The sequence below is a fragment of the Coregonus lavaretus genome (genome assembly GCF_964263955.1).
Source record: "Coregonus lavaretus genome assembly, contig: HAP1_SCAFFOLD_200, whole genome shotgun sequence".
Lineage (NCBI taxonomy): Eukaryota > Metazoa > Chordata > Actinopteri > Salmoniformes > Salmonidae > Coregonus > Coregonus lavaretus.
Window position 1 is genome coordinate 219791 of NW_028166063.1, and position 22152 is coordinate 241942.

The following is a 22152-nucleotide window of genomic DNA, read 5'->3' on the forward strand; positions in this document are numbered from 1 at the left end:
CTGTTTAGAAAGCTCTTGGACCTAGACTTGGCGCTCCGGTACCGCTTGCCGTGCGGTGGCAGAGAGAACAGTCTGACGAGGGTGGCTGGAGTCTTTGACCATTTTTATGGCCTTCCTCTGACACTGCCTGGTATAGAGGTCCTGGATGGCTGGAAGCTTGGCCCCAGTGATGTACTGGGCGGGACGCACTACCCTCTGTAATGCCTTGCGGTCGGAGGCCGAGCAGTTGCCATACCCGGCAGTGATGCAACCAGTCAGGATACTGTCGATGGTGCAGCTGTAGAACCTTTTGAGGATCTGAGGACCCATGCCAAATATTTTGTCGGTGATCAGGCCTACCACTGTTCTGTCATCGGCAAACTTAATGATGGTGTTGGAGTCGTGCCTGGCCATGCAGTCATGAGTGAACAGGGAGTACAGGAGGGGACTGAGCACGTACCCCTGACGGGCCCCCGTGTTGAGGATCAGTGTGACGGATGTGTTGTTACCTACCCTTACCACCTGGGGGCGGCCCGTCAGAAAGTCCAGGATCCAGTTGCAGAGGGAGGTGTTTATTCCCAGGGTCCTTAGCTTAGTGATGAGCTTTGAGGGCACTATGGTGTTGAACGCTGAGCTGTAGTCAATGAATAGCATTCTCACATAGGTGTTCCTTTTGTCCAGGTGTGAAAGGGCAGTGTGGAGCGCAATAGAGAGTGCATCATCTGTGGATCTGTTGGGGCGGTATGTCAATTGGAGTGGGGTCTAGGGTTTCTGGGTTAATGGTGTTGATGTGAGCCATGACCAGCCTTTCAAAGCACTTCATGGCTACAGACGTGAGTGCTACCGGTCGGTAGTCATTTAGGTAGGTTACCTTAGTGTTCTTGGGCACAGGGACTATGGTGGTCTGCTTGAAACATGTTAGTATTACAGACTTAGACAGGGAGAGGTTGAAAATGTCAGTGAAGACACTTGCCAGTTGGTCAGCGCGTGCTCAGAGTACACGTCCTGGTAATCCGTCTGGCCCTGCGGCCTTGTGAATGTTGACCTGTTTAAAGGTCTTACTCACATCGGCTACGGTGAGCGTGATCACACAGTCGTCCGGAACAGCTGATGCTCTCATGCATGTTTCAGTGTTACTTGCCTCGAAGTGAGTGTAGAAGTAATTTAGCTCGTCTGGTAGGCTCGTGTCACTGGGCAGCTCACGGCTGTGCTTCCCTTTGTAGTCTATGATAGTTTGCAAGCCCTGCCACATCCGACGAGCGTCGGAGCCGGTGTAGTACGATTCGATCTTAGTCCTGTGTTGACGCTTTGCCTGTTTGATGGTTCGTCGGAGGGCATAACGGGATTTCTTATAAGCTTCCGGGTTAGTCCCGCTTCTTGAAAGCGGCAACTCTACCCATTAGCTCAGTGCGGATGTTGCCTGTAATCCATGGCTTCTGTTTGGGGTATGTACGTACAGTCACTGTGGGGACGACGTCATCGATGCACTTATTGATGAAGCCAGTGACTGATGTGGTGTACTCCTCAATGCCATCGGAAGAATCCCGGAACATATTCTAGTCTGTGCTAGCAAAACAGTCCTGTAGCTTAGCATCTGCTTCATCTGACCACTTTTTTATTGACCGAGTCACTGGTGCTTCCTGCTTTAGTTTTTGCTTGTAATGGAGGGTGAGGGAGAGCTTTGTACGCGTCTGTGTGTGGAGTAAAGGTGGTCTAGAGTTTTTTTCCCTCTGGTTACACATTTAACATGCTGGTAGAAATGAGGTAAAACCAATTTAAGTTTCCCTGCATTAAAGTCCCCGACCACTAGGAGCGCCGCCTCTGGATGAGCGTTTTCCTGTTTGCTTATGGCCGTATACAGTTCATTGAGTGCAGTCTTAGTGCCAGCATCGGTTTGTGGTGGTAAATAGACAGCTACGAAGAATATAGATGAAAACTCTCTTGGTAGATAGAGTATCTCATGATAAGCTGTAGACCACACTATCTCAGGCGAGCAAAACATTGAGACTTCCTTAGATATCGTGCACCAGCTGTTGTTTACCCCTTGTCTTACCAGAGGCTGCTGTTCAATCCTGCCGATACATATATTTTACATATATATGTATAACCCGCCAGCTGTATGTTATTCGAGTCTTCATTCAGCCACGACTCGGTGAAACGTAAGATATTACAGTTTTTAATGTCCCGTTGGTAGGATATTCGTGCCTGTAGTTTGTCCACTTTATTATCAAGCGATTGTAGGTTGGCCAATAGTATCGATGGCAAAGGCAGATAAAAAATCCTCAGCAATCTACACACAATACCCCATAAAGACAAAGCAAAAACTGGTTTTTAGAAATTGTTGCAAATTTATTAAAATTAAAAAAACAGAAACCTTATTTACATAAGTATTCAGACCCTTTGCTATGAGACGGAAGTGTTCCTCTGTGGAGATGGAAGAACCTTGCAGAAGGACAACAATCTCTGCAGCACTCAACCAGTCAGGCCTTTATGGTAGAGTGGCCAGATGGAAGCCACTCCTCAGTAAAAGGCACATGACAGCCCGCTTGGAGTTTGCCAAAAGGCACCTAAAGGACTCTGACCATGAGAAACAAAATTCACTGGTCTGATGAAACCAAGATTGAACTCTTTGGCCTGAATGCCAAGCGTCATGTCTGGAGGAAACCTGGCACCATCCCTACGGTGAAGAATGGTGGCGGTGGCATGTTTTTCAGCAGCAGGGACTGGGAGACTAGTCAAGATCAAGGCAAAGATGAACGGAGCAGGTACAGGGAGAGCCTTGATGAAAACCTGCTCAGGACCTCAGACTGGGGCGAAGGTTCACCTTCCAACAGGACAACGACCCTAAGCACACAGCCAAGACAACGCAGGAGTGGCTTCGGGACAAGTCTCTGAATGTCCTTGAGTGGCCCAGCCAGAGTCTGGACTTGAACCCGATCGAACATCTGTGCAGCGACGCTCCCCATCCAACCTGACAGAGCTTGAGAGGCTCTGCACAGAACAATGGGAGAAACTCCCCAAATACAGGTGTGCCAAGCTTGTAGCGTCATACCCAAGAAGATTCGAGGCTGTAATCGCTGCCAAAGGTGCTTCAACAAAGTACTGAGACAAAGGGTCTGAATACTTACGTAAATGTGATATTTCGGGTTTTATTTTTATTGGCTTGAAAAAATTTAAACCTGTTTTGTTTTGTCGTTAGGGGGTATTGTGTGTAGATTGAGAGGAAAAAACAACTTTCTCCTTTTTAAAAAAGAACGCTGTAACGTAACAAAATGTGGGAAAAGGCAATGGGTCTGAATCCATTCTGAATGCACTGTACATTTAACGAAGTCCATAACGTCACAAACTCTCGTCATAATATATGCACGACAAACTCTTCCGAACTGTTTCGGCTGGGAAGCATTTGGCCTACCATAGAATGCACTAAATCATAGATTTGGCACATCATTGTACATGTTACACATCAGACAGTAGCCTACAATTAGCAAAATAGAAATTGAATCTACATTTCAATATGACTTAAATATATAAGCCTATTTAGCCTAGACTGTATGTATCTTTTTAATGTAGTCGTCTCGGTTTTTAATTTGAACCATCATTTATTCTTCACTTGTTTGTAATAGTTGCAAAGACAATGGAAACTTTGTAGGCCTGTTTGTAGTCAACGTTGTTCCGACGTTATCGGAGGTCACAGAAGACAGATAAACATCTTGATTCTATATTTAACAGAGATCTTCTGTGTAAAAAAAAAAGCATCTAACCGACGCACTTAGCTGTTCTATGAGTGGTCTGAGGCAGTTAGTAAATAACAAGCATTTTCAAGTGCAACTGAGAAATAGTGCAGAGATTTAACGATGCTCCTACAAAGGTTTTAACGATGAACTTAGTCTTAAAGTGATGCTCCAGAGCTCTTGTATAATTTCAGCCAGTAGTTTTGAATGTCGAGCCACAAGACAAAATGAGTCCCTGAACTAATACGTCATCCTTTTTTGTAGTTTTTGCAATTCATGATATGATACGAATTCCAATTTGTTCAATGTGTTACTAATTTGGAAGTGCTTAAGATCATACTGTATCTTCAAACCGGGCCCAGGGCCTGTATTCCTAAAGTGACTTAAGATCACAGACTGTGTCTTCAAACCGGGCCCAGGGCCTGTATTCCTAAAGTGTCTTAAGATCACAGACTGTGTCTTCAAACCGGGCCCAGGGCCTGTATTCCTAAAGTGTCTTAAGATCACAGACTGTGTCTTCAAACCGGGCCCAGGGCCTGTATTCCTAAAGTGTCTTAAGATCACAGACTGTGTCTTCAAACCGGGCCCAGGGCCTGTATTCCTAAAGTGTCTTAAGATCACAGACTGTCTTCAAACCGGGCCCAGGGCCTGTATTCCTAAAGTGTCTTAAGATCACAGACTGTGTCTTCAAACCGGGCCCAGGGCCTGTATTCCTAAAGTGTCTTAAGATCACAGACTGTGTCTTCAAACTGGGCCCAGGGCCTGTATTCCTAAAGTGTCTTAAGATCACAGACTGTGTCTTCAAACCGGGCCCAGGGCCTGTATTCCTAAAGTGTCTTAAGATCACAGACTGTGTCTTCAAACCGGGCCCAGGGCCTGTATTCCTAAAGTGTCTTAAGATCACAGACTGTGTCTTCAAACCGGGCCCAAGGCCTGTATTCCTAAAGTGTCTTAAGATCACAGACTGTGTCTTCAAACCGGGCCCAGGGCCTGTATTCCTAAAGTGTCTTAAGATCACAGACTGCGTCTTCAAACCGGGCCCAGGGCCTGTATTCCTAAAGTGTCTTAAGATCACAGACTGCGTCTTCAAACCGGGCCCAGGGCCTGTATTCCTAAAGTGTCTTAAGATCACAGACTGCGTCTTCAAACCGGGCCCAGGGCCTGTATTCCTAAAGTGTCTTAAGATCACAGGCTGCGTCTTCAAACCAGGCCCAGGGCCTGTATTCCTAAAGTGTCTTAAGATCACAGGCTGCGTCTTCAAACCAGGCCCAGGGCCTGTATTCCTAAAGTGTCTTAAGATCACAGGCTGCGTCTTCAAACCAGGCCCAGGGCCTGTATTCCTAAAGTGTCTTAAGATCACAGGCTGCGTCTTCAAACCGGGCCCAGGGCCTGTATTCCTAAAGTGTCTTAAGATCACAGACTGCGTCTTCAAACCGGGCCCAGGCCCAGTATTCCTAAAGTGTCTTAAGATCACAGGCTGTGTCTTCAAACCGGGCCCAGGGCCTGTATTCCTAAAGTGTCTTAAGATCACAGACTGTGTCTTCAAACCGGGCCCAGGGCCTGTATTCCTAAAGTGTCTTAAGATCACAGACTGTGTCTTCAAACCGGGCCCAGGGCCTGTATTCCTAAAGTGTCTTAAGATCACAGGCTGCGTCTTCAAACCGGGCCCAGGGCCTGTATTCCTAAAGTGTCTTAAGATCACAGACTGTGTCTTCAAACCGGGCCCAGGGCCTGTATTCCTAAAGTGTCTTAAGATCACAGACTGCGTCTTCAAACCGGGCCCAGGGCCTGTATTCCTAAAGTGTCTTTAAGAGTAGTGGCTGTTCTAGGATCAGGTCCCTCTGTCCATTCATTATAATCTGAAAGACCAAACTGATCCTAGATCAGCCACTCTGAGAGGCTTTATGAATACGGGCAGCAGCAGGAAGACAATAAGAGACTGAACTGGACAGAAGAGCTTCTGGCAGCTCACTTGCATCAATGCACATCTGTCATTGTACCAAGCTACTAATAATAATGTGGTGGGTGCTTATATTTCTCCTGTTTCACACATGTACAAGTCTGTATTAATACACGTGTGAATTTGATTTTTTTTTTTTTTTTTTTTTGCATATTCCAACTCTCCCTGAGACCTCAGCGAATGGGGTCAAGGGTCACAGTAGAATACCTTTCAGACTGGCTTGTCCCTGTTTTACCCAACAGAAGGCTAATGTGTCAGAAGAAGGTGGTCGTTAAATGATGTCGTTTTTTAACTGACCAATGGCACTGACTGTTATGCTTGACTATTAAAGTGCGTTGCGATTTTAAATGCGCTTTAAATACAGTTTGATTTGATTGTGTATTTTAGGACTTGGGTGGCCCTTCCCCATCCTGCTCCACTGAACCCCAACCAACACTGTCACTAGGTCCTGGTGGTAACCATGGTGACCAGGGGCAGGAGATTGACTACCCTGGGGGCCTTGACAGCTTCAGTGAAACACCTAGATTTAACATCGTAGTCAAAGAGGAGGAAGAAGATTTAGAGGAGTGGAGTTTTAATTATACAGGTAAGTAGCCGACTGAAAATGCTCACTGGAAATAAAATGGTTCTCGCAAGGGATTTAAACCAGCAGTTCAATTTGATGAATCTTTAAAGATGGAATCGTCATTAGGGGAAACAGCTCCACTGTTTGCCCCAGACACTTTGTTATTTTTGTATGTTTTCTAGATGAAACGGAGGTGAGTAGCGTGGTGTTTTTGTTGTTGCAGTATCTGCTGTTCTATCACACATGGAATGATGTCTGAGGGGGAAAAGAACAGTTGGTTGTAATGATGAAAATAAAACAGTGTTTGTAATGATGTCTGGGGGGGGGGATAACAGTGTTGGCTGTAATTATGAAAATAACAGTGTTTGTAATGATGTCTGAGGGGGGAAAGAAAAGTGTTGGCTGTAATGATGTCTGAAGGGGAAATGAACAGTGTTGGTTGTAATGATGTCTGAGGGGGAAAAGAACAGTGTTGGTTGTTTACAGTAACGTCTTTGTTGTTGTAATATCAAAGGGGCGGGGGTAGTTTCACCATTAAGGATTCACCTTTTTTTAAAGTAGACCGATGTATTTATTTACTAGCAAGCAATGAAAACATTGTATAAAAGAAAGTCCACACATGAAAACATTAGTTTCCTGAAGTGCCGTAGCGCATCTAGAAGATTAGCTTCTGGGGCATCAAAGGCCAGTTGGAAAGAGGAGGAGATTTAGAATGTTTAATAGGCTGACTAAGTTAGCAAATCAATCACTTATTATCTTTAGTAAACACCCCTGCTATTAAGTAAACATGAAAATATAGTTCATAATAACAAATAAAAAATTCCTAAAATGAATTCTAGGCCTATTTAAATGGTTTTGACGGTTATTTTATTTTCATGATGGTCTTCATCCATAACGGGTCAGTTACACGGTTATTCAATTACCATCACCGCCCCTACCCACAGATGGACAATACTTTAATGCCACCTGAGGAGATGATTTATTAGTTTAATATATGGACATAGAGAGTTACAGTAGATTATGATACCCTATTTCCTATATAGTGCACTACCAGGGTCCAGGTCAAAAGTAGTGCCCTATATAGGAAATAGGGTGGCATCTGGGACGTACCATAACTTGTTTTATCCTTACGATTGTAACAGGAGAGAGTCCGAACCCCAGCTCTAGTGATGAGGCATCAGGAGTACCTGAACAACACCAGGAGAATCACACAGCTAAGAAGTCGTCTTACTGCTGCTCAGAGTGTGGGAAAGAGTTTCCTCACCCCTCAAAACTACGGAGACATCTGAGAACGCACACAGGAGAGAAACCGTATCCTTGCTCTGTGTGCGGGAAGAGATTCAGTGATACAGGGGTCCTCAAAACACACGAGAGGTTGCACACAGGGGAGAAACCATACGCCTGCCCAGAAAAGGACTGTGGGAAGAGGTTTGTCAGCCAAGGAGAGTTAAAACTACACCATCAGACACACACCGGAGTGAAAACTTGCCACTGCTCTGTGTGTGGGAAGAGTTTCTCACGTATGTGGCACTTGAAGGTCCACATGATGACGCACGCCGGAGAGAAGCAGAGACTCAGCATGAAGAAACCTTTCCCATGCTCTGAGTGTGACAGGGGCTGCAACTCGGCAGCAGAGCTCAAGATGCACCAGAGGATGCACACTGGGGAGAGACCTTACCAGTGCTCCACCTGCAAAAAGACCTTCGTTTTCCCAAGCTCTCTAACAAGACATGAACAATCCCATATTAGCGAAGAGAATAGCACCGCCAAGCCGTACAGCTGCTCAGAATGTGGGAAGGAATTCACTCAGCCCTGGACCTTAAAGATACACATGCGCCAGCACACCGGAGAGAGACCGTACCACTGCTCTCAGTGTGAGAAGATGTTCTCATCTTCATCACTCCTTAAAAGACACCAGAGGGTTCACACTGGAGAGAAACCATTCCAGTGCTCCGACTGCGGGAAGAGTTTCTCCTCGTCAGCGAATAGAACTAGTCACCGTCGTCGTATCCATGAAGGTATACAGGGTGGGTCACAGCAGCAAGAGGCTACCTCTGTGGATGGTACCACCAATAGGGTAGGTGTATCTGGTCATGCTTCTTTCAAGTATCCAGTTTAGGGTGGAAATTATTCTTTGTATTTATTTTCTTTAAAAGGTTTTCCAGAAATCCGTGTTGGAAGATTCCAGATGTCCTGCTTATTTCCTTCTGAGTCCAGGAATTTTCAAACCTGGATTTCTGGAAAACCTGGGAATCTTTCAAGAACATCAATATAACTAAGATTGATTCCGCTATTGACGTGTTATATTGAATGAAGTTGTCTGATTTATTCATCCTAGGCTTGTGTTGACCAAAACGAGCAGGTTGAACCCACAGCTGTAGAGGAGTCTGGGCAGGTTGAACCCACAGCTGTAGAGGAGTCTGGGCTCAGTCTGGTACTGGATGTCAAAGTCAAAGAAGAGGAAGAAGATCCTGCTTTTGGTGAGTTCAAAGGTTACTTTGGTAAGGTGTGGGTTATATTATTGGCTCAGTCTCAGATCTTCACATATTTAAGGAGTTTACTTATTTGCCTGTTAATCCATACTACCGCTTTACCACAGCAGAGAGACCTCAACATTGCTCTGACAGTGAGAAGAGTCCCTCTACATCAGTAGAACCTGACCAACACCAGGAGAACAAAGCTCTGGGCCCTCACATCTGTTCAACGTGTGGAAAAGAACTCTCCAGCTCCTATAAACTAATGCTACACCAGAGAACACACACAGGAGAGAAGCCTTACGAGTGTATGGTGTGTGGGAAGGGCTTCTCCCAAGCCGCAAACCTCAAGACGCACCAGAAAGTGCACAGTGGAGAGAAACCGTACCCCTGCTCTGACTGCGGGAGCAGGTTTACTCACATGGGAGACCTGAAGAGACACCAGTTGTTGCACTCAGGGGAGAAACCTCATAGCTGCCCCGAGTGCGGTAAGAGTTTCTCTCAGTTGGCGCACCTGAAATCTCACCAGCAGACACACACAGGGGTGAAACCTTTCCTCTGCGCTCACTGTGAGAAGACTTTCTCCACCGCGGCCAAGCTGAAGAACCACGAGAGAGTGCACACCGGAGAGAGACCTTACCGCTGTTCCTACTGCCCCAAGCGCTTCGCACTATCTGGGACACTTGTGAAGCATGAACGACTTCACACCGGAGAAACACCGTACCAATGTGGGGAATGCGGTAAGGGATTTGCTCAACTGGTGTCCTTGAAGATACACGCCCAATCACACACTGGAGTGAACTTCTACACCTGTTCCCAATGTGACCAGAGCTTCTCCACTTCAACCAAGCTGAAGGAACACCAGAGAATCCACACTGGGGAGAACCTATACCAATGCACCGAGTGTGGGAAGAGTTTCACCATTGAGTCAAAGCTGCTGAAACACCAGAGAGTTCACACTGGAGAGAAACCGTACCAGTGCTCCGGTTGTGGAATGAGGTTCTCGCTCTCTGAGAACCTACTGAGACACCAGCGTAACTCTTCAGGGATCTGTAGTGTTGTGAGCCTTCATCAGGCTACTGGGAGTGGGATGCTACAACTACAAGATGCTGCTGCCTTCCAGAATATCAATGTAGGTGGAAATTATTATCCTGTCAACCAAACATTTGTTAAAGTTGCAGTGGTCCTCTCAATTGATTCTAAAGGCCCATATCCCAGACGCAGATTAAGACTAGTCCTGCACTAAGCATTTTCTCCATTGAGAGATTGATAAAATCTACATTGGGAGATTCCCCATTGAGCATGCATTTTAGTCTGAACTGTGGTGCAGCAGGCAAGCCTAGATAGCATGAGGAATGCTGGTTAGGAGAACAAGCTCCAGCTGAGCACGGTTCCCTTAACGGGGGTGTGGCAGCCCTCTAATGGAATGCCTATAAACTTCAATGTCTGCAGCACGCACTCTGGAGAGCACACATCACTTGAGGTGTGGCTAGGGACGGATATGATTTGCAGCTTTTGGCTCGTCCTGTCGACTTGCTGCTTTTGTTTTCCTAAATGTTAAGTGTGACCCTGTAGAGCTCTGGAAGAGCCAGGATTTCATTCTCCTTTTTATTAATGAAAGCCTCTATTTGCTCCACGCCTTCACCTTTGAGTCTTGTTGCCTCTAAGCCCGACCCCCTAGACATTTTGAGCCTCTATGCCCCGACCCCCTAGACATTTTGAGCCTCTATGCCCCGACCCCCTAGACATTTTGAGCCTCTATGCCCCGACCCCCTAGACAGTTTGAGCCTCTATGCCCCGACCCCCTAGACAGTTTGAGTCTCGTTGCCCGACCCCCTAGACAGTTTGAGCCTCGTTGCCTCTATGCCCGACCCCCTAGACAGTTTGAGCCTCGTTGCCTCTATGCGCGACCCCCTAGACAGTTTGAGCCTCATTGCCCGACCCCCTAGACAGTTTGAGACTCGTTGCCCGACCCCCTAGACAGTTAGAGCCTATATTCCGGACCCCCCCAGACAGTTTGAGTCTCATTGCCCGACCCCCTAGACAGTTTGAGCCTCATTGCCCGACCCCCTAGACAGTTTGAGCCTCATTGCCCGACCCCCTAGACAGTTTGAGCCTATATTCCGGACCCCCCCAGACAGTTTGAGTCTCGTTGCCTCTATGCCCGATACCCTAGACAGTTTGAGTCTCGTTGCCTCTATGCCCGACCCCCTAGACAGTTAGAGCCTCTATGCCCGACCCCCTAGACAGTTAGTCTCTATTCCGGACCCCCTAGACAGTTTGAGTCTCGTTGCCTCTATGCCCGACCCCCTAGACAGTTTGAGTCTCGTTGCCTCTATGCCCGACCCCCTAGACAGTTTGAGTCTCGTTGCCCCTATGCCCGACCCCCTAGACAGTTTAAGCCTCTATGCCCGACCCCCTAGACAGTTTGAGCCTCTATGCCCGACCCCCTAGACAGTTTGAGCCTATATTCCGGACCCCCCCAGACAGTTTGAGTCTCGTTGCCTCTATGCCCGACCCCCTAGACAGTTTGAGTCTCGTTGCCCCTATGCCCGACCCCCTAGACAGTTTAAGCCTCTATGCCCGACCCCCTAGACAGTTTGAGCCTCGTTGCCCGACCCCCTAGACAGTTTGAGTCTCGTTGCCTCTATGCCCGATCCCCTAGACAGTTTGAGTCTCATTGCCCCTATGCCCGACCCCCTAGACAGTTTGAGTCTCATTGCCCCTATGCCCGACCCCCTAGACAGTTTGAGTCTCATTGCCTCTATGCCCGATCCCCTAGACAGTTTGAGCCTCGTTGCCTCTATGCCCGACCCCCTAGACAGTTTGAGCCTCGTTGCCTCTATGCCCGACCCCCTAAACAGTTTGAGCCTCATTGCCCGACCCCCTAGACAGTTTGAGTCTCGTTGCCTCTATGCCCGACCCCCTAGACAGTTTGAGTCTCGTTGCCTCTATGCCCGACCCCCCAGACAGTTTGAGTCTCGTTGCCTCTATGCTCGATACCCTAGACAGTTAGAGCCTCTATGCCCGACCCCCTAGACAGTTAGTCTCTATTCCGGACCCCCTAGACAGTTTGAGTCTCGTTGCCTCTATGCCCGACCCCCCAGACAGTTTGAGTCTCGTTGCCTCTATGCCCGATCCCCTAGACAGCTTGAGCCTCGTTGCCTCTATGCCCGATCCCCTAGACAGCTTGAGCCTCGTTGCCCGACCCCCTAGACAGTTTGAGCCTCGTTGCCTCTATGCCCGACCCCCTAGACAGTTTGAGCCTCTATGCCCGACCCCCTAGACAGTTTGAGCCTCTATGCCCGACCCCCTAGACAGTTTGAGTCTCGTTGCCTCTATGCCCGACCCCCCAGACAGTTTGAGTCTCGTTGCCTCTATGCCCGATCCCCTAGACAGTTTGAGCCTCGTTGCCCGACCCCCTAGACAGTTTGAGTCTCGTTGCCCCTATGCCCGACCCCCTAGACAGTTTAAGCCTCTATGCCCGACCCCCTAGACAGTTTGAGCCTCGTTGCCCGACCCCCTAGACAGTTTGAGTCTCGTTGCCTCTATGCCCGATCCCCTAGACAGTTGTGAGTCTCGTTGCCCCTATGCCCGACCCCCTAGACAGTTTGAGTCTCATTGCCCCTATGCCCGACCCCCTAGACAGTTTGAGTCTCATTGCCTCTATGCCCGATCCCCTAGACAGTTTGAGCCTCGTTGCCTCTATGCCCGACCCCCTAGACAGTTTGAGCCTCGTTGCCTCTATGCCCGACCCCCTAAACAGTTTGAGCCTCTATGCCCGACCCCCTAGACAGTTTGAGCCTCATTGCCCGACCCCCTAGACAGTTTGAGTCTCGTTGCCTCTATGCCCGACCCCCTAGACAGTTTGAGTCTCGTTGCCTCTATGCCCGACCCCCCAGACAGTTTGAGTCTCGTTGCCTCTATGCTCGATACCCTAGACAGTTAGAGCCTCTATGCCCGACCCCCTAGACAGTTAGTCTCTATTCCGGACCCCCTAGACAGTTTGAGTCTCGTTGCCTCTATGCCCGACCCCCTAGACAGTTTGAGTCTCGTTGCCTCTATGCCCGACCCCCCAGACAGTTTGAGTCTCGTTGCCTCTATGCCCGATCCCCTAGACAGTTTGAGCCTCGTTGCCCGACCCCCTAGACAGTTTGAGTCTCGTTGCCTCTATGCCCGACCCCCTAGACAGTTTGAGCCTCTATGCCCGACCCCCTAGACAGTTTGAGCCTCGTTGCCCGACCCCCTAGACAGTTTGAGCCTCGTTGCCTCTATGCCCGATCCCCTAGACAGTTTGAGCCTCGTTGCCCGACCCCCTAGACAGTTTGAGTCTCGTTGCCTCTATGCCCGACCCCCTAGACAGTTTGAGCCTCTATGCCCGACCCCCTAGACAGTTTGAGCCTCGTTGCCCGACCCCCTAGACAGTTTGAGCCTCGTTGCCTCTATGCCCGACCCCCTAGACAGTTTGAGCCTCGTTGCCCGACCCCCTAGACAGTTTGAGCCTATATTCCGGATCCCCCCAGACAGTTTGAGTCTCGTTGCCTCTATGCCCGACCCCCTAGACAGTTTGAGCCTCGTTGCCCGACCCCCTAGACAGTTTGAGTCTCGTTGCCGCTATGCCCGACCCCCTACACAGTTTGAGTCTCATTGCCCGACCCCCTAGACAGTTTGAGTCTTGTTGCCTCTATGCCCGACCCCCTAAACAGTTTGAGCCTCTATGCCCGACCCCCTAGACAGTTTGAGCCTATATTCCGGACCCCCCCCAGACAGTTTGAGTCTCGTTGCCTCTATGCCCGATCCCCTAGACAGTTTGAGTCTCGTTGCCTCTATGCCCGACCCCCTAGACAGTTTGAGTCTCGTTGCCCCTATGCCCGACCCCCTAGACAGTTTAAGCCTCTATGCCCGACCCCCTAGACAGTTTGAGCCTCATTGCCCGACCCCCTAGACAGTTGTGAGTCTCGTTGCCTCTATGCCCGACCCCCTAGACAGTTTGAGCCTCGTTGCCTCTATGCCCGACCCCCTAAACAGTTTGAGCCTCTATGCCCGACCCCCTAGACAGTTTGAGCCTCATTGCCCGACCCCCTAGACAGTTTGAGCCTCGTTGCCTCTATGCCCGACCCCCTAGACAGTTTGAGACTCGTTGCCCCTATGCCCGACCCCCTAGACAGTTTGAGCCTCATTGCCCGACCCCCTAGACAGTTTGAGACTCGTTGCCTCTATGCCCGACCCCCTAGACAGTTTGAGCCTCTATGCCCGACCCCCTAAACAGTTTGAGCCTCGTTGCCCGACCCCCTAGACAGTTTGAGCCTCGTTGCCTCTATGCCCGACCCCCTAGACAGTTTGAGCCTCGTTGCCCGACCCCCTAGACAGTTTGAGCCTATATTCCGGATCCCCCCAGACAGTTTGAGCCTCATTGCCCGACCCCCTAGACAGTTTGAGTCTCGTTGCCTCTATGCCCGACCCCCTAGACAGTTTGAGTCTCGTTGCCTCTATGCCCGACCCCCTAGACAGTTTGAGTCTCGTTGCCTCTATGCCCGACCCCCTAGACAGTTTGAGTCTCGTTGCCTCTATGCCCGACCCCCTAGACAGTTTGAGTCTCGTTGCCTCTATGCCCGACCCCCTAGACAGTTTGAGCCTCGTTGCCCGACCCCCTAGACAGTTTGAGTCTCGTTGCCTCTATGCCCGACCCCCCCAGACAGTTTGAGTCTCGTTGCCTCTATGCCCGACCCCCCTAGACAGTTTGAGTCTCGTTGCCTCTATGCCCGACCCCCTAAACAGTTTGAGCCTCGTTGCCTCTATGCCCGACCCCCTAGACAGTTTGAGTCTCATTGCCTCTATGCCCGACCCCCTAGACAATTTGAGCTTCATTGCCTCTATGCCCGACCCCCCTAGACAGTTTGAGCCTCGTTGCCTCTATGCCCGACCCCCCTAGACAGTTTGAGCCTCGTTGCCCGACGCCCGACCCCCTAGACAGTATGAGCCTCGTTGCCCGACCCTCTAGACATTGAGAACACAGAAGTTTAATCTGTGTCTGGGAAAGTGACTGGTCTGATCATTCTGGTGGCCAGGGCCTGAACTTAACACCCGCCATCTGCCAAACGCCGGTAGATTTGGAAATTCGCGGGTAAGATGTCTATTTCACAAGCCACGTTGGCGGGTGGCAAGGGCTCCACTGTGCCAGCATTTCACTCGCATTTGTGAATAGAAATAGTCAAGTATGATCACATTTATAGCAAAATAAATGCTGCCGTAGCTGTTTTCAAGGTATTTCTGCCGTTTTGTTTCATAACTGGAACAAGTCAAAGAACTACGAATCCTATAGCCTATCCCACCTCGTGCTGCAACACTGCCTGGCTGGGTGCTGTGCGCAAAATATTTGTTTTTAGAAGCAGCGAGTAAAGTATTTGTTTGAAAATAAAGTTCTCCATCCTAAAAAAAAAACATTTATATTATTTTCTCACCAGGCTGAGCCCAAACCCACAGAGTCCCTGCCTTCTGATCAGAGCCATGGTGAAGCCTCCACTCAAACTGCTGGGATCACTGTTAAGGAGGAGGAGGAGGAGGATCGAACACTTGGACTGAAGATTAAAACTGAAGAACTAGAAGAAGAAGAAGAGGATGATGAAGAAGAGGATGAAGAAGATGAAGAAGAAGAAGAGGAAGATGATGAAGAAGAAGATGAAGAGGATGAAGAGGAGGAAGTTGTTGGGCTGATTAATTCTGATGGAGAAGAAATGGACTGGGATCCTTCTCTTCTTGGTAAATTGAGGTGGAATAGATGAGTTTGTGAATTCATGTAACTTTCCATAATGCCCAGATTTTCCTGAAAGCCTGGTTGGAAGATTCCTGGAATCAGGAGGGAATAAGCATCCGGAACCCTTCAGTCAGGATCTCTGGAAAACCTGGGAATTTTGTTAAAGCTTCTGGAATTTTTCAACCATTGTCTTGACTTGTCTGCTGCTTTGTTTAACCCATTCCATATTTTTCACACAGGATATAATCCCAGTCAGAGTTCTGACAGTGAAGAGCGTCCCTCTACATCAGGAGAACTTGAACAACACCAGGAGAATCACACAGCTACTAAGAGCTCTCACTACTGTTCAGTGTGTGGAAAAGACTGCCAAAAGTTATCGGCGCTACAAAAACACATAAGAATTCACACAGGAGAGAAGCCTTACCCCTGTACTTTGTGTGGAAAGCAATTCCGTGAGAAGGGACACCTGAAAGCACATCTGAAAACGCACACTGGAGAGAAACCTTACCCCTGCCCCACCTGTGGGATGAAGTTCGCCCATTTGGGAGCCATGAAAATACACCTGCTGACACACACTGGAGAGAAACCTTACCCCTGCTCTGTGTGTGGGAAGCGTTTTACCCAATCGTCACGTTTGAAGCAACATTTCCGGACGCACACAGGTGAGAAACCTTACCCCTGCTCTGTATGCGGGAAGAGTTTTGCAAGACCTGCAGACCTTAAAGTACACCACAGAGAGCACACAGGAGAGAAACCTTACAGCTGCGCTGAATGTGGCCAGAGCTTCACCAGTTCCCACAACCTATGGAAACATCAGAAGACACATCTACTGCCTGGACTACTCCCACCTGTTGAGTTTGACAACCACAACCAAACACCTGAGATGAACGCTACAAATGAAGCACTGAAGGAGGAGGAAGATGAGGAGGAGGAGGTATTTGGTGTTCTGATCAATTCTGACGGAGAAGAAGTTGGATTGGACTTCGATCCTCCGGGTTCTGAGGAAGAAGAGAGTCCGTCAACATCAAGAGAACCTGAACAACAACACCAGGTGAACCACACTACAACTCTGAGGTACAGCTGCTCTGTGTGTGGGAAGCAGTTCAATCGCAAAGGCCATCTGCGAAGACACGAGAGTGTACATTCAGTTGAAAAACCATACGGTTGCTCAGACTGCGACAAGATGTTTGGTTCCAACATAGCCCTGAATAGACACAAGAAGTTACACAGAGAAGAGAAACCTCACATTTGCACTGTGTGTGGGAAAGGTTTTGTTCAACTGTCACGTTTGAAGGAACACTTCCCGACGCACTCAGGAGAGAAACCGCACTCCTGCTCTGTGTGTGGGAAGCGCTTCACTACTGCGTCGTACCTCAAAACCCACAGCAAAGTCCACCTGGGGGAGAGTCCTTATACCTGTAACATATGTGGGAGACCTTGCCAGAAGTTGTCGGCATTCAAGTTACACATGAGGATCCACACAGGAGAGAAGCCCTTCAGTTGCTCTGTGTGCGAGAAGCAGTTCACTCAGAAAAGACATCTGCAAGACCACCAGAAAGTACACACTGGAGAGAAACCATACCCCTGTCCCGAATGTGACAAGCGGTTCAGCTTCTCCTCAGCCTTGAAAAGACACCAGCAGTTACACACAGGAGAGAAACCCCACTGCTGCTTTGTGTGTGGGAATGGTTTCTCTCAAGCAGGGCGCCTGAAAGAACACCTCCGGACGCACTCGGGAGAGAGACCTTTCCCCTGCTCAGTCTGCGAGAAGACCTTCAGAAGAGCTTCTGAACTGACGATACACATCAGATCTCATACAGGAGAGAGACCGTACAGCTGCGCTGAATGTGGTAAGTGCTTCGCCAGTTCTATGAAGCTGGGACGACACAGGAAGATCCATCCGAGCACAAACACTGAAGAGGCTCTGACTAAAGATGTGAAGAGTGAAGAGGATTCCATGAGTATTGATGATGAAGAAGAGGAGCCTGCCTCTGCAGTTAGTGGATGCTAGTAGGGTGAAGAGGAGTCTCTGCAGTTAGTGGATGCTAGCTAGTAGGTTGGATAATCGTGATGATTGAAAAAGAGTGCCACCTGATGACTGTTGGTCTCCAAAACGAGGTGTCGGTTTAGACTGGGAACAATGAACAATGATGACTTCATAATGTAAAAACTATATCTGCACACTGATGCATGTTTCCAAGAATTGTGTTTTTGTGAAAGGTTAATGGTTTCAAGGTTGTTGCAGTTTGTATCAAATACATTCAAACTATTAGAAGCGCCCCCAATATAAAAAATTATGAAAAGGTGCAAAAAGACAGCAGACTGAACAATATAAAGCAGGCAAACTACCTAACATACACAATCAATCCAAGGTAAGAAATGAAATGAGCAAACTAGCTAGTGGTATCTATAAACATCTTAATAAAGTTATCAATGTTATTTCTATTAATGTGATAAAATGCTAATTATGCAACAATCCAATCCATATTAGGTTTGTAGTCAATAGAATAACCCTTCTTCCTGGTTTTTAAACACTTATAGTAACTTGTCTTTAATATCCATTGTTCATTATCTTAGCAAATTCTGTTAGTTATTTTAGAAAGTCAAGATAGTTCAGATATTGCTGAAAGAAGTGTGTCTGTGTGTGGACAATCATTTCAGAATGAGGTGTTTGTGGAATATTGATATGGATAGAATGTAATCTTTGTTAAGTGAACAATAGAAATAAAAGTGAAGATAGTGTACGAACTAGTAGTACTTTCATTGTCAAGAGTCGGCACGTGTCGTTGATAACATTTACACCATGGCACGTCACCATTACAACACCTCTCGACATATTGTGGTTTCTGTTCATCCAGAAGTCTCGTGAGCTTGCGTTCTGATTCGCTACAGCAGTAATCAGTCTCGTGAGCTTGCGTTCTGATTCGCTACAGCAGTAATCAGTCTCGTGAGCTTGCGTTCTGATTCGCTACAGCAGTAATCAGTCTCGTGAGCTTGCGTTCTGATTCGCTACAGCAGTAATCAGTCTGTGAGCTTGCGTTCTGATTCGCTACAGCGGTAATCAGTCTCGTGAGCTTGCGTTCTGATTCGCTGCAGCGGTAATCAGTCTCGTGAGCTTGCGTTCTGATTCGCTACAGCAGTAATCAGTCTGTGAGCTTGCGTTCTGATTCGCTACAGCAGTAATCAGTCTCGTGAGCTTGCGTTCTGATTCGCTACAGCAGTAATCAGTCTGTGAGCTTGCGTTCTGATTCGCTACAGCGGTAATCAGTCTCGTGAGCTTGCGTTCTGATTCGCTACAGCAGTAATCAGTCTGGTAGTACCATGTGCCTGTGACGTCATACTTCCGGGGTCCTGTCCCCTAATCTTTTGAATGGGCTTGACAAATTATATCATCAAATTTGTGAAAACACGGTCATTTAAGATTGTAATAATAAATATAATATGCCATTTAGCAGACACTTTTATCCAAAGCGACTTACAGTCATGTGTGCATACATTTTTACGTATGGGTGGTCCCGGGGATCGAACCCACTACCCTGGTGTTAAAAGCGCCGTGCTCTACCAATTGAGCTACAGAGGACCACAAATAACCTGGGTGGTATATTGACCGTAAACCACACCCCCTCGGGCCTTATTGCTTTAATATATCAAGGCTGTCAGCTAATCAGCATTCAGATAGATTACATTCTTGTTTTGTGGATGAATTTACTTCTCCCAGATGCCTTTTATGAGGTTTTTACACTGAAGACCATTCCAAACGCCTACAAAAGTTCATAGACTATAAGACTACTTCCCGGAAAACGACGGGTCACTTTCATACCATATACAGTGGGGAAAATAAGTATTTAGTCAGCCACCAATTGTGCAAGTTCTCCCACTTAAAAAGATGAGAGAGGCCTGTAATTTTCATCATAGGTACACGTCAACTATGACAGACAAAATGAGGGAAAAAATCCAGAAAATCACATTGTAGGATTTTTTATGAATTTATTTGCAAATGATAACAAATGATAACAAAAGTTTCTCAATACTTTGTTATATACCCTTTGTTGGCAATGACACAGGTCAAACGTTTTCTGTAAGTCTTCACAAGGTTTTCACACACTGTTGCTGGTATTTTGGCCCATTCCTCCATGCAGATCTCCTCTAGAGCAGTGATGTTTTGGGGCTGTCGCTGGGCAACACAGACTTTCAACTCCCTCCAAAGATTTTCTATGGGGTTGAGATCTGGAGACTGGCTAGGCCACTCCAGGACCTTGAAATGCTTCTTACGAAGCCACTCCTTCGTTGCCCGGGCGGTGTGTTTGGGATCATTGTCATGCTGAAAGACCCAGCCACGTTTCATCTTCAATGCCTTGCTGATGGAAGGAGGTTTTCACTCAAACTCTCACGATACATGGCCCCATTCATTCTTTCCTTTACACGGATCAGTCGTCCTGGTCCCTTTGCAGAAAAACAGCCCCAAAGCATGATGTTTCCACCCCCATGCTTCACAGTAGGTATGGTGTTCTTTGGATGCAACTCAGCATTCTTTGTCCTCCAAACACGGCGAGTTGAGTTTTTACCAAAAAGTTATATTTTGGTTTCATCTGACCATATGATATTCTCCCAATCCACTTCTGGATCATCCAAATGCACTCTAGCAAACTTCAGACGGGCCTGGACATGTCCTGGCTTAAGCAGGGGGACACGTCTGGCACTGCAGGATTTGAGTCCCTGGCGGCGTAGTGTGTTACTGATGGTAGGCTTTGTTACTTTGGTCCCAGCTCTCTGCAGGTCATTCACTAGGTCCCCCCGTGTGGTTCTGGGATTTTTGCTCACCGTTCTTGTGATCATTTTGACCCCACGGGGTGAGATCTTGTGTGGAGCCCCAGATCGAGGGAGATTATCAGTGGTCTTGTATGTCTTCCATTTCCTAATAATTGCTCCCACAGTTGATTTCTTCAAACCAAGCTGCTTACCTATTGCAGATTCAGTCTTCCCAGCCTGGTGCAGGTCTACAATTTTGTTTCTGGTGTCCTTTGACAGCTCTTTGGTCTTGGCCATAGTGGAGTTTGGAGTGTGACTGTTCGATGTTGTGGACAGGTGTCTTTTATACTGATAACAAGTGGAGGACAGAGGAGCCTCTTAAAGAAGAAGTTACAGGTCTGTGAGAGCCAGAAATCTTGCTTGTTTGTAGGTGACCAAATACTTATTTTCCACCATAATTTGCAAATAAAATCATTAAATCCTACAATGTGATTTTCTGGATTTTTTTTCCCTCCGTTTGTCTGTCATAGTTGACGTGTACCTATGATGAAAATTACAGGCCTCCCTCATCTTTTTAAGTGGGAGTACTTGCACAATTGGTGGCTGACTAAATACTTTTTTTCCCCACTGTACAAGGCTAGCAGTGTAGGGGCTGGCTGTTCCTCACTGAGGAATATGTATGTAGCACTGATTCGATCTGTAATAAACTATGGCTGTTCTGAAGGATCATTACCCTCTAGACCAGGGGTGTCAAACTCATTTTAGCTCAGGGGCCACATGGAGGAAAATCTATTCCCATGTGGGCCGGACCGGTAAAATCATGGTATATATAACTTAAAAACAACAACTTCAGATTGTTTTCTATGTTTTAATACGATCAACATAAAACATAAAGCTGGAGCCTGAGGACAGTGTGTCCAAAATAGTACAAGCACAACATCACTCTATTGATCATAAAACACCAAGTTTATTTGAAAATTCTAAAGAAAAGGAACACACAAACACACAATGCCTCAGTGATTAACAGAACTGTTTCACAGATCACAGAACTATATCAGGGGGTCATTTCTCAGGCAGAAATGTAGATACAAATAATGAAATCCTGTTCCCCAAACAAGTGCAAGAACCACAGAGTCAAGAATAGGTTAAATATACAAATAAAATAAAAACAATTAAAAACAATAGCACATCAACATAAAAACATAAAGCTGGAGCCTGAGGACAGTGTGTCCAAAAGCACAACATCACTATTAATCATAAAACACCAAGTTATTTGAAAGTTCTGAGGACAAAGAACACACAATACCTCAGTGATTCACAGAAGTATATCACAGATCACAGAACTATATCAGGGTGTCTCATGCAGCACTTTAAGTGGGGTAGCATAGTTTATTTGACTCCTGATACCTGGCATCTTTTAGCTTTCACCAGCGCATCAATATCAGGCGTTACATCCTGAGTGGCAGCCAACTTCAGGATGTGATTCAAGTGCTTGTGCGTGAGCCTTGAGCACAGCTTTGTTTTATTTATGCTCATTACAGAGAACTTGCTCACAAAGATATGTGGTTCCAAACATGCACAACAGTTTTGCAGCGAGGGCTGTCAAGTTGGGGTAACCTGGCAAGAGATTCTGATAAAATGTGTCCAAGCCAGCTGCGGCAAATTTGCCCTTCAAATCCGAGTCACACTGCAAGTCTATTATTTCAAGTTGGATGCTGACTGGCAGATCAGAGGGATTCACTGTGAATGGCGAGCAAAAAACGTTTAAGTCTTTCTCCAGTTCACCAAAAATCTGAAAGCGTTGCTCAAACTCCCGTAACAGTCCCGTTATTTTATCTTTGAACCGCTTCATGTCTGCCACATGTTGGGTCGCGCACAAATTTTTCAGACAGGGGAAGTGAGCTGCATCACCACCGGCGAGTTGCGTCTCCCACAATGAC

The 22152-nt window shown here is 47.4% G+C and overlaps 1 protein-coding gene across 3 annotated transcripts in view; it reads left to right on the top strand.

Moving 5' to 3' along the window:
- The window catches only part of LOC311115150 (uncharacterized protein), a 32920-nt gene extending 14711 nt beyond the window's left edge, over positions 1 to 18209 (top strand). Inside the window, exons 2-8 of one of the 3 annotated variants that reach the window (XM_084190357.1) lie at positions 6058 to 6256; positions 7378 to 8312; positions 8574 to 8597; positions 8631 to 8715; positions 8835 to 9841; positions 15174 to 15468; positions 15703 to 18209. In XM_084190357.1, coding sequence (XP_084046483.1) covers positions 6058 to 6256; positions 7378 to 8312; positions 8574 to 8597; positions 8631 to 8715; positions 8835 to 9841; positions 15174 to 15468; positions 15703 to 17474 — 4317 coding nt within the window. In that variant the 3' untranslated portion in view covers positions 17475 to 18209. Of the gene's footprint in view, positions 1 to 6057; positions 6257 to 7377; positions 8313 to 8573; positions 8716 to 8834; positions 9842 to 15173; positions 15469 to 15702 lie in introns of all 3 variants that reach the window. The other 2 variants (XM_084190355.1, XM_084190356.1) reach the window with 2 other exon arrangements.
- Positions 18210 to 22152: the final 3943 nt, after the last annotated feature.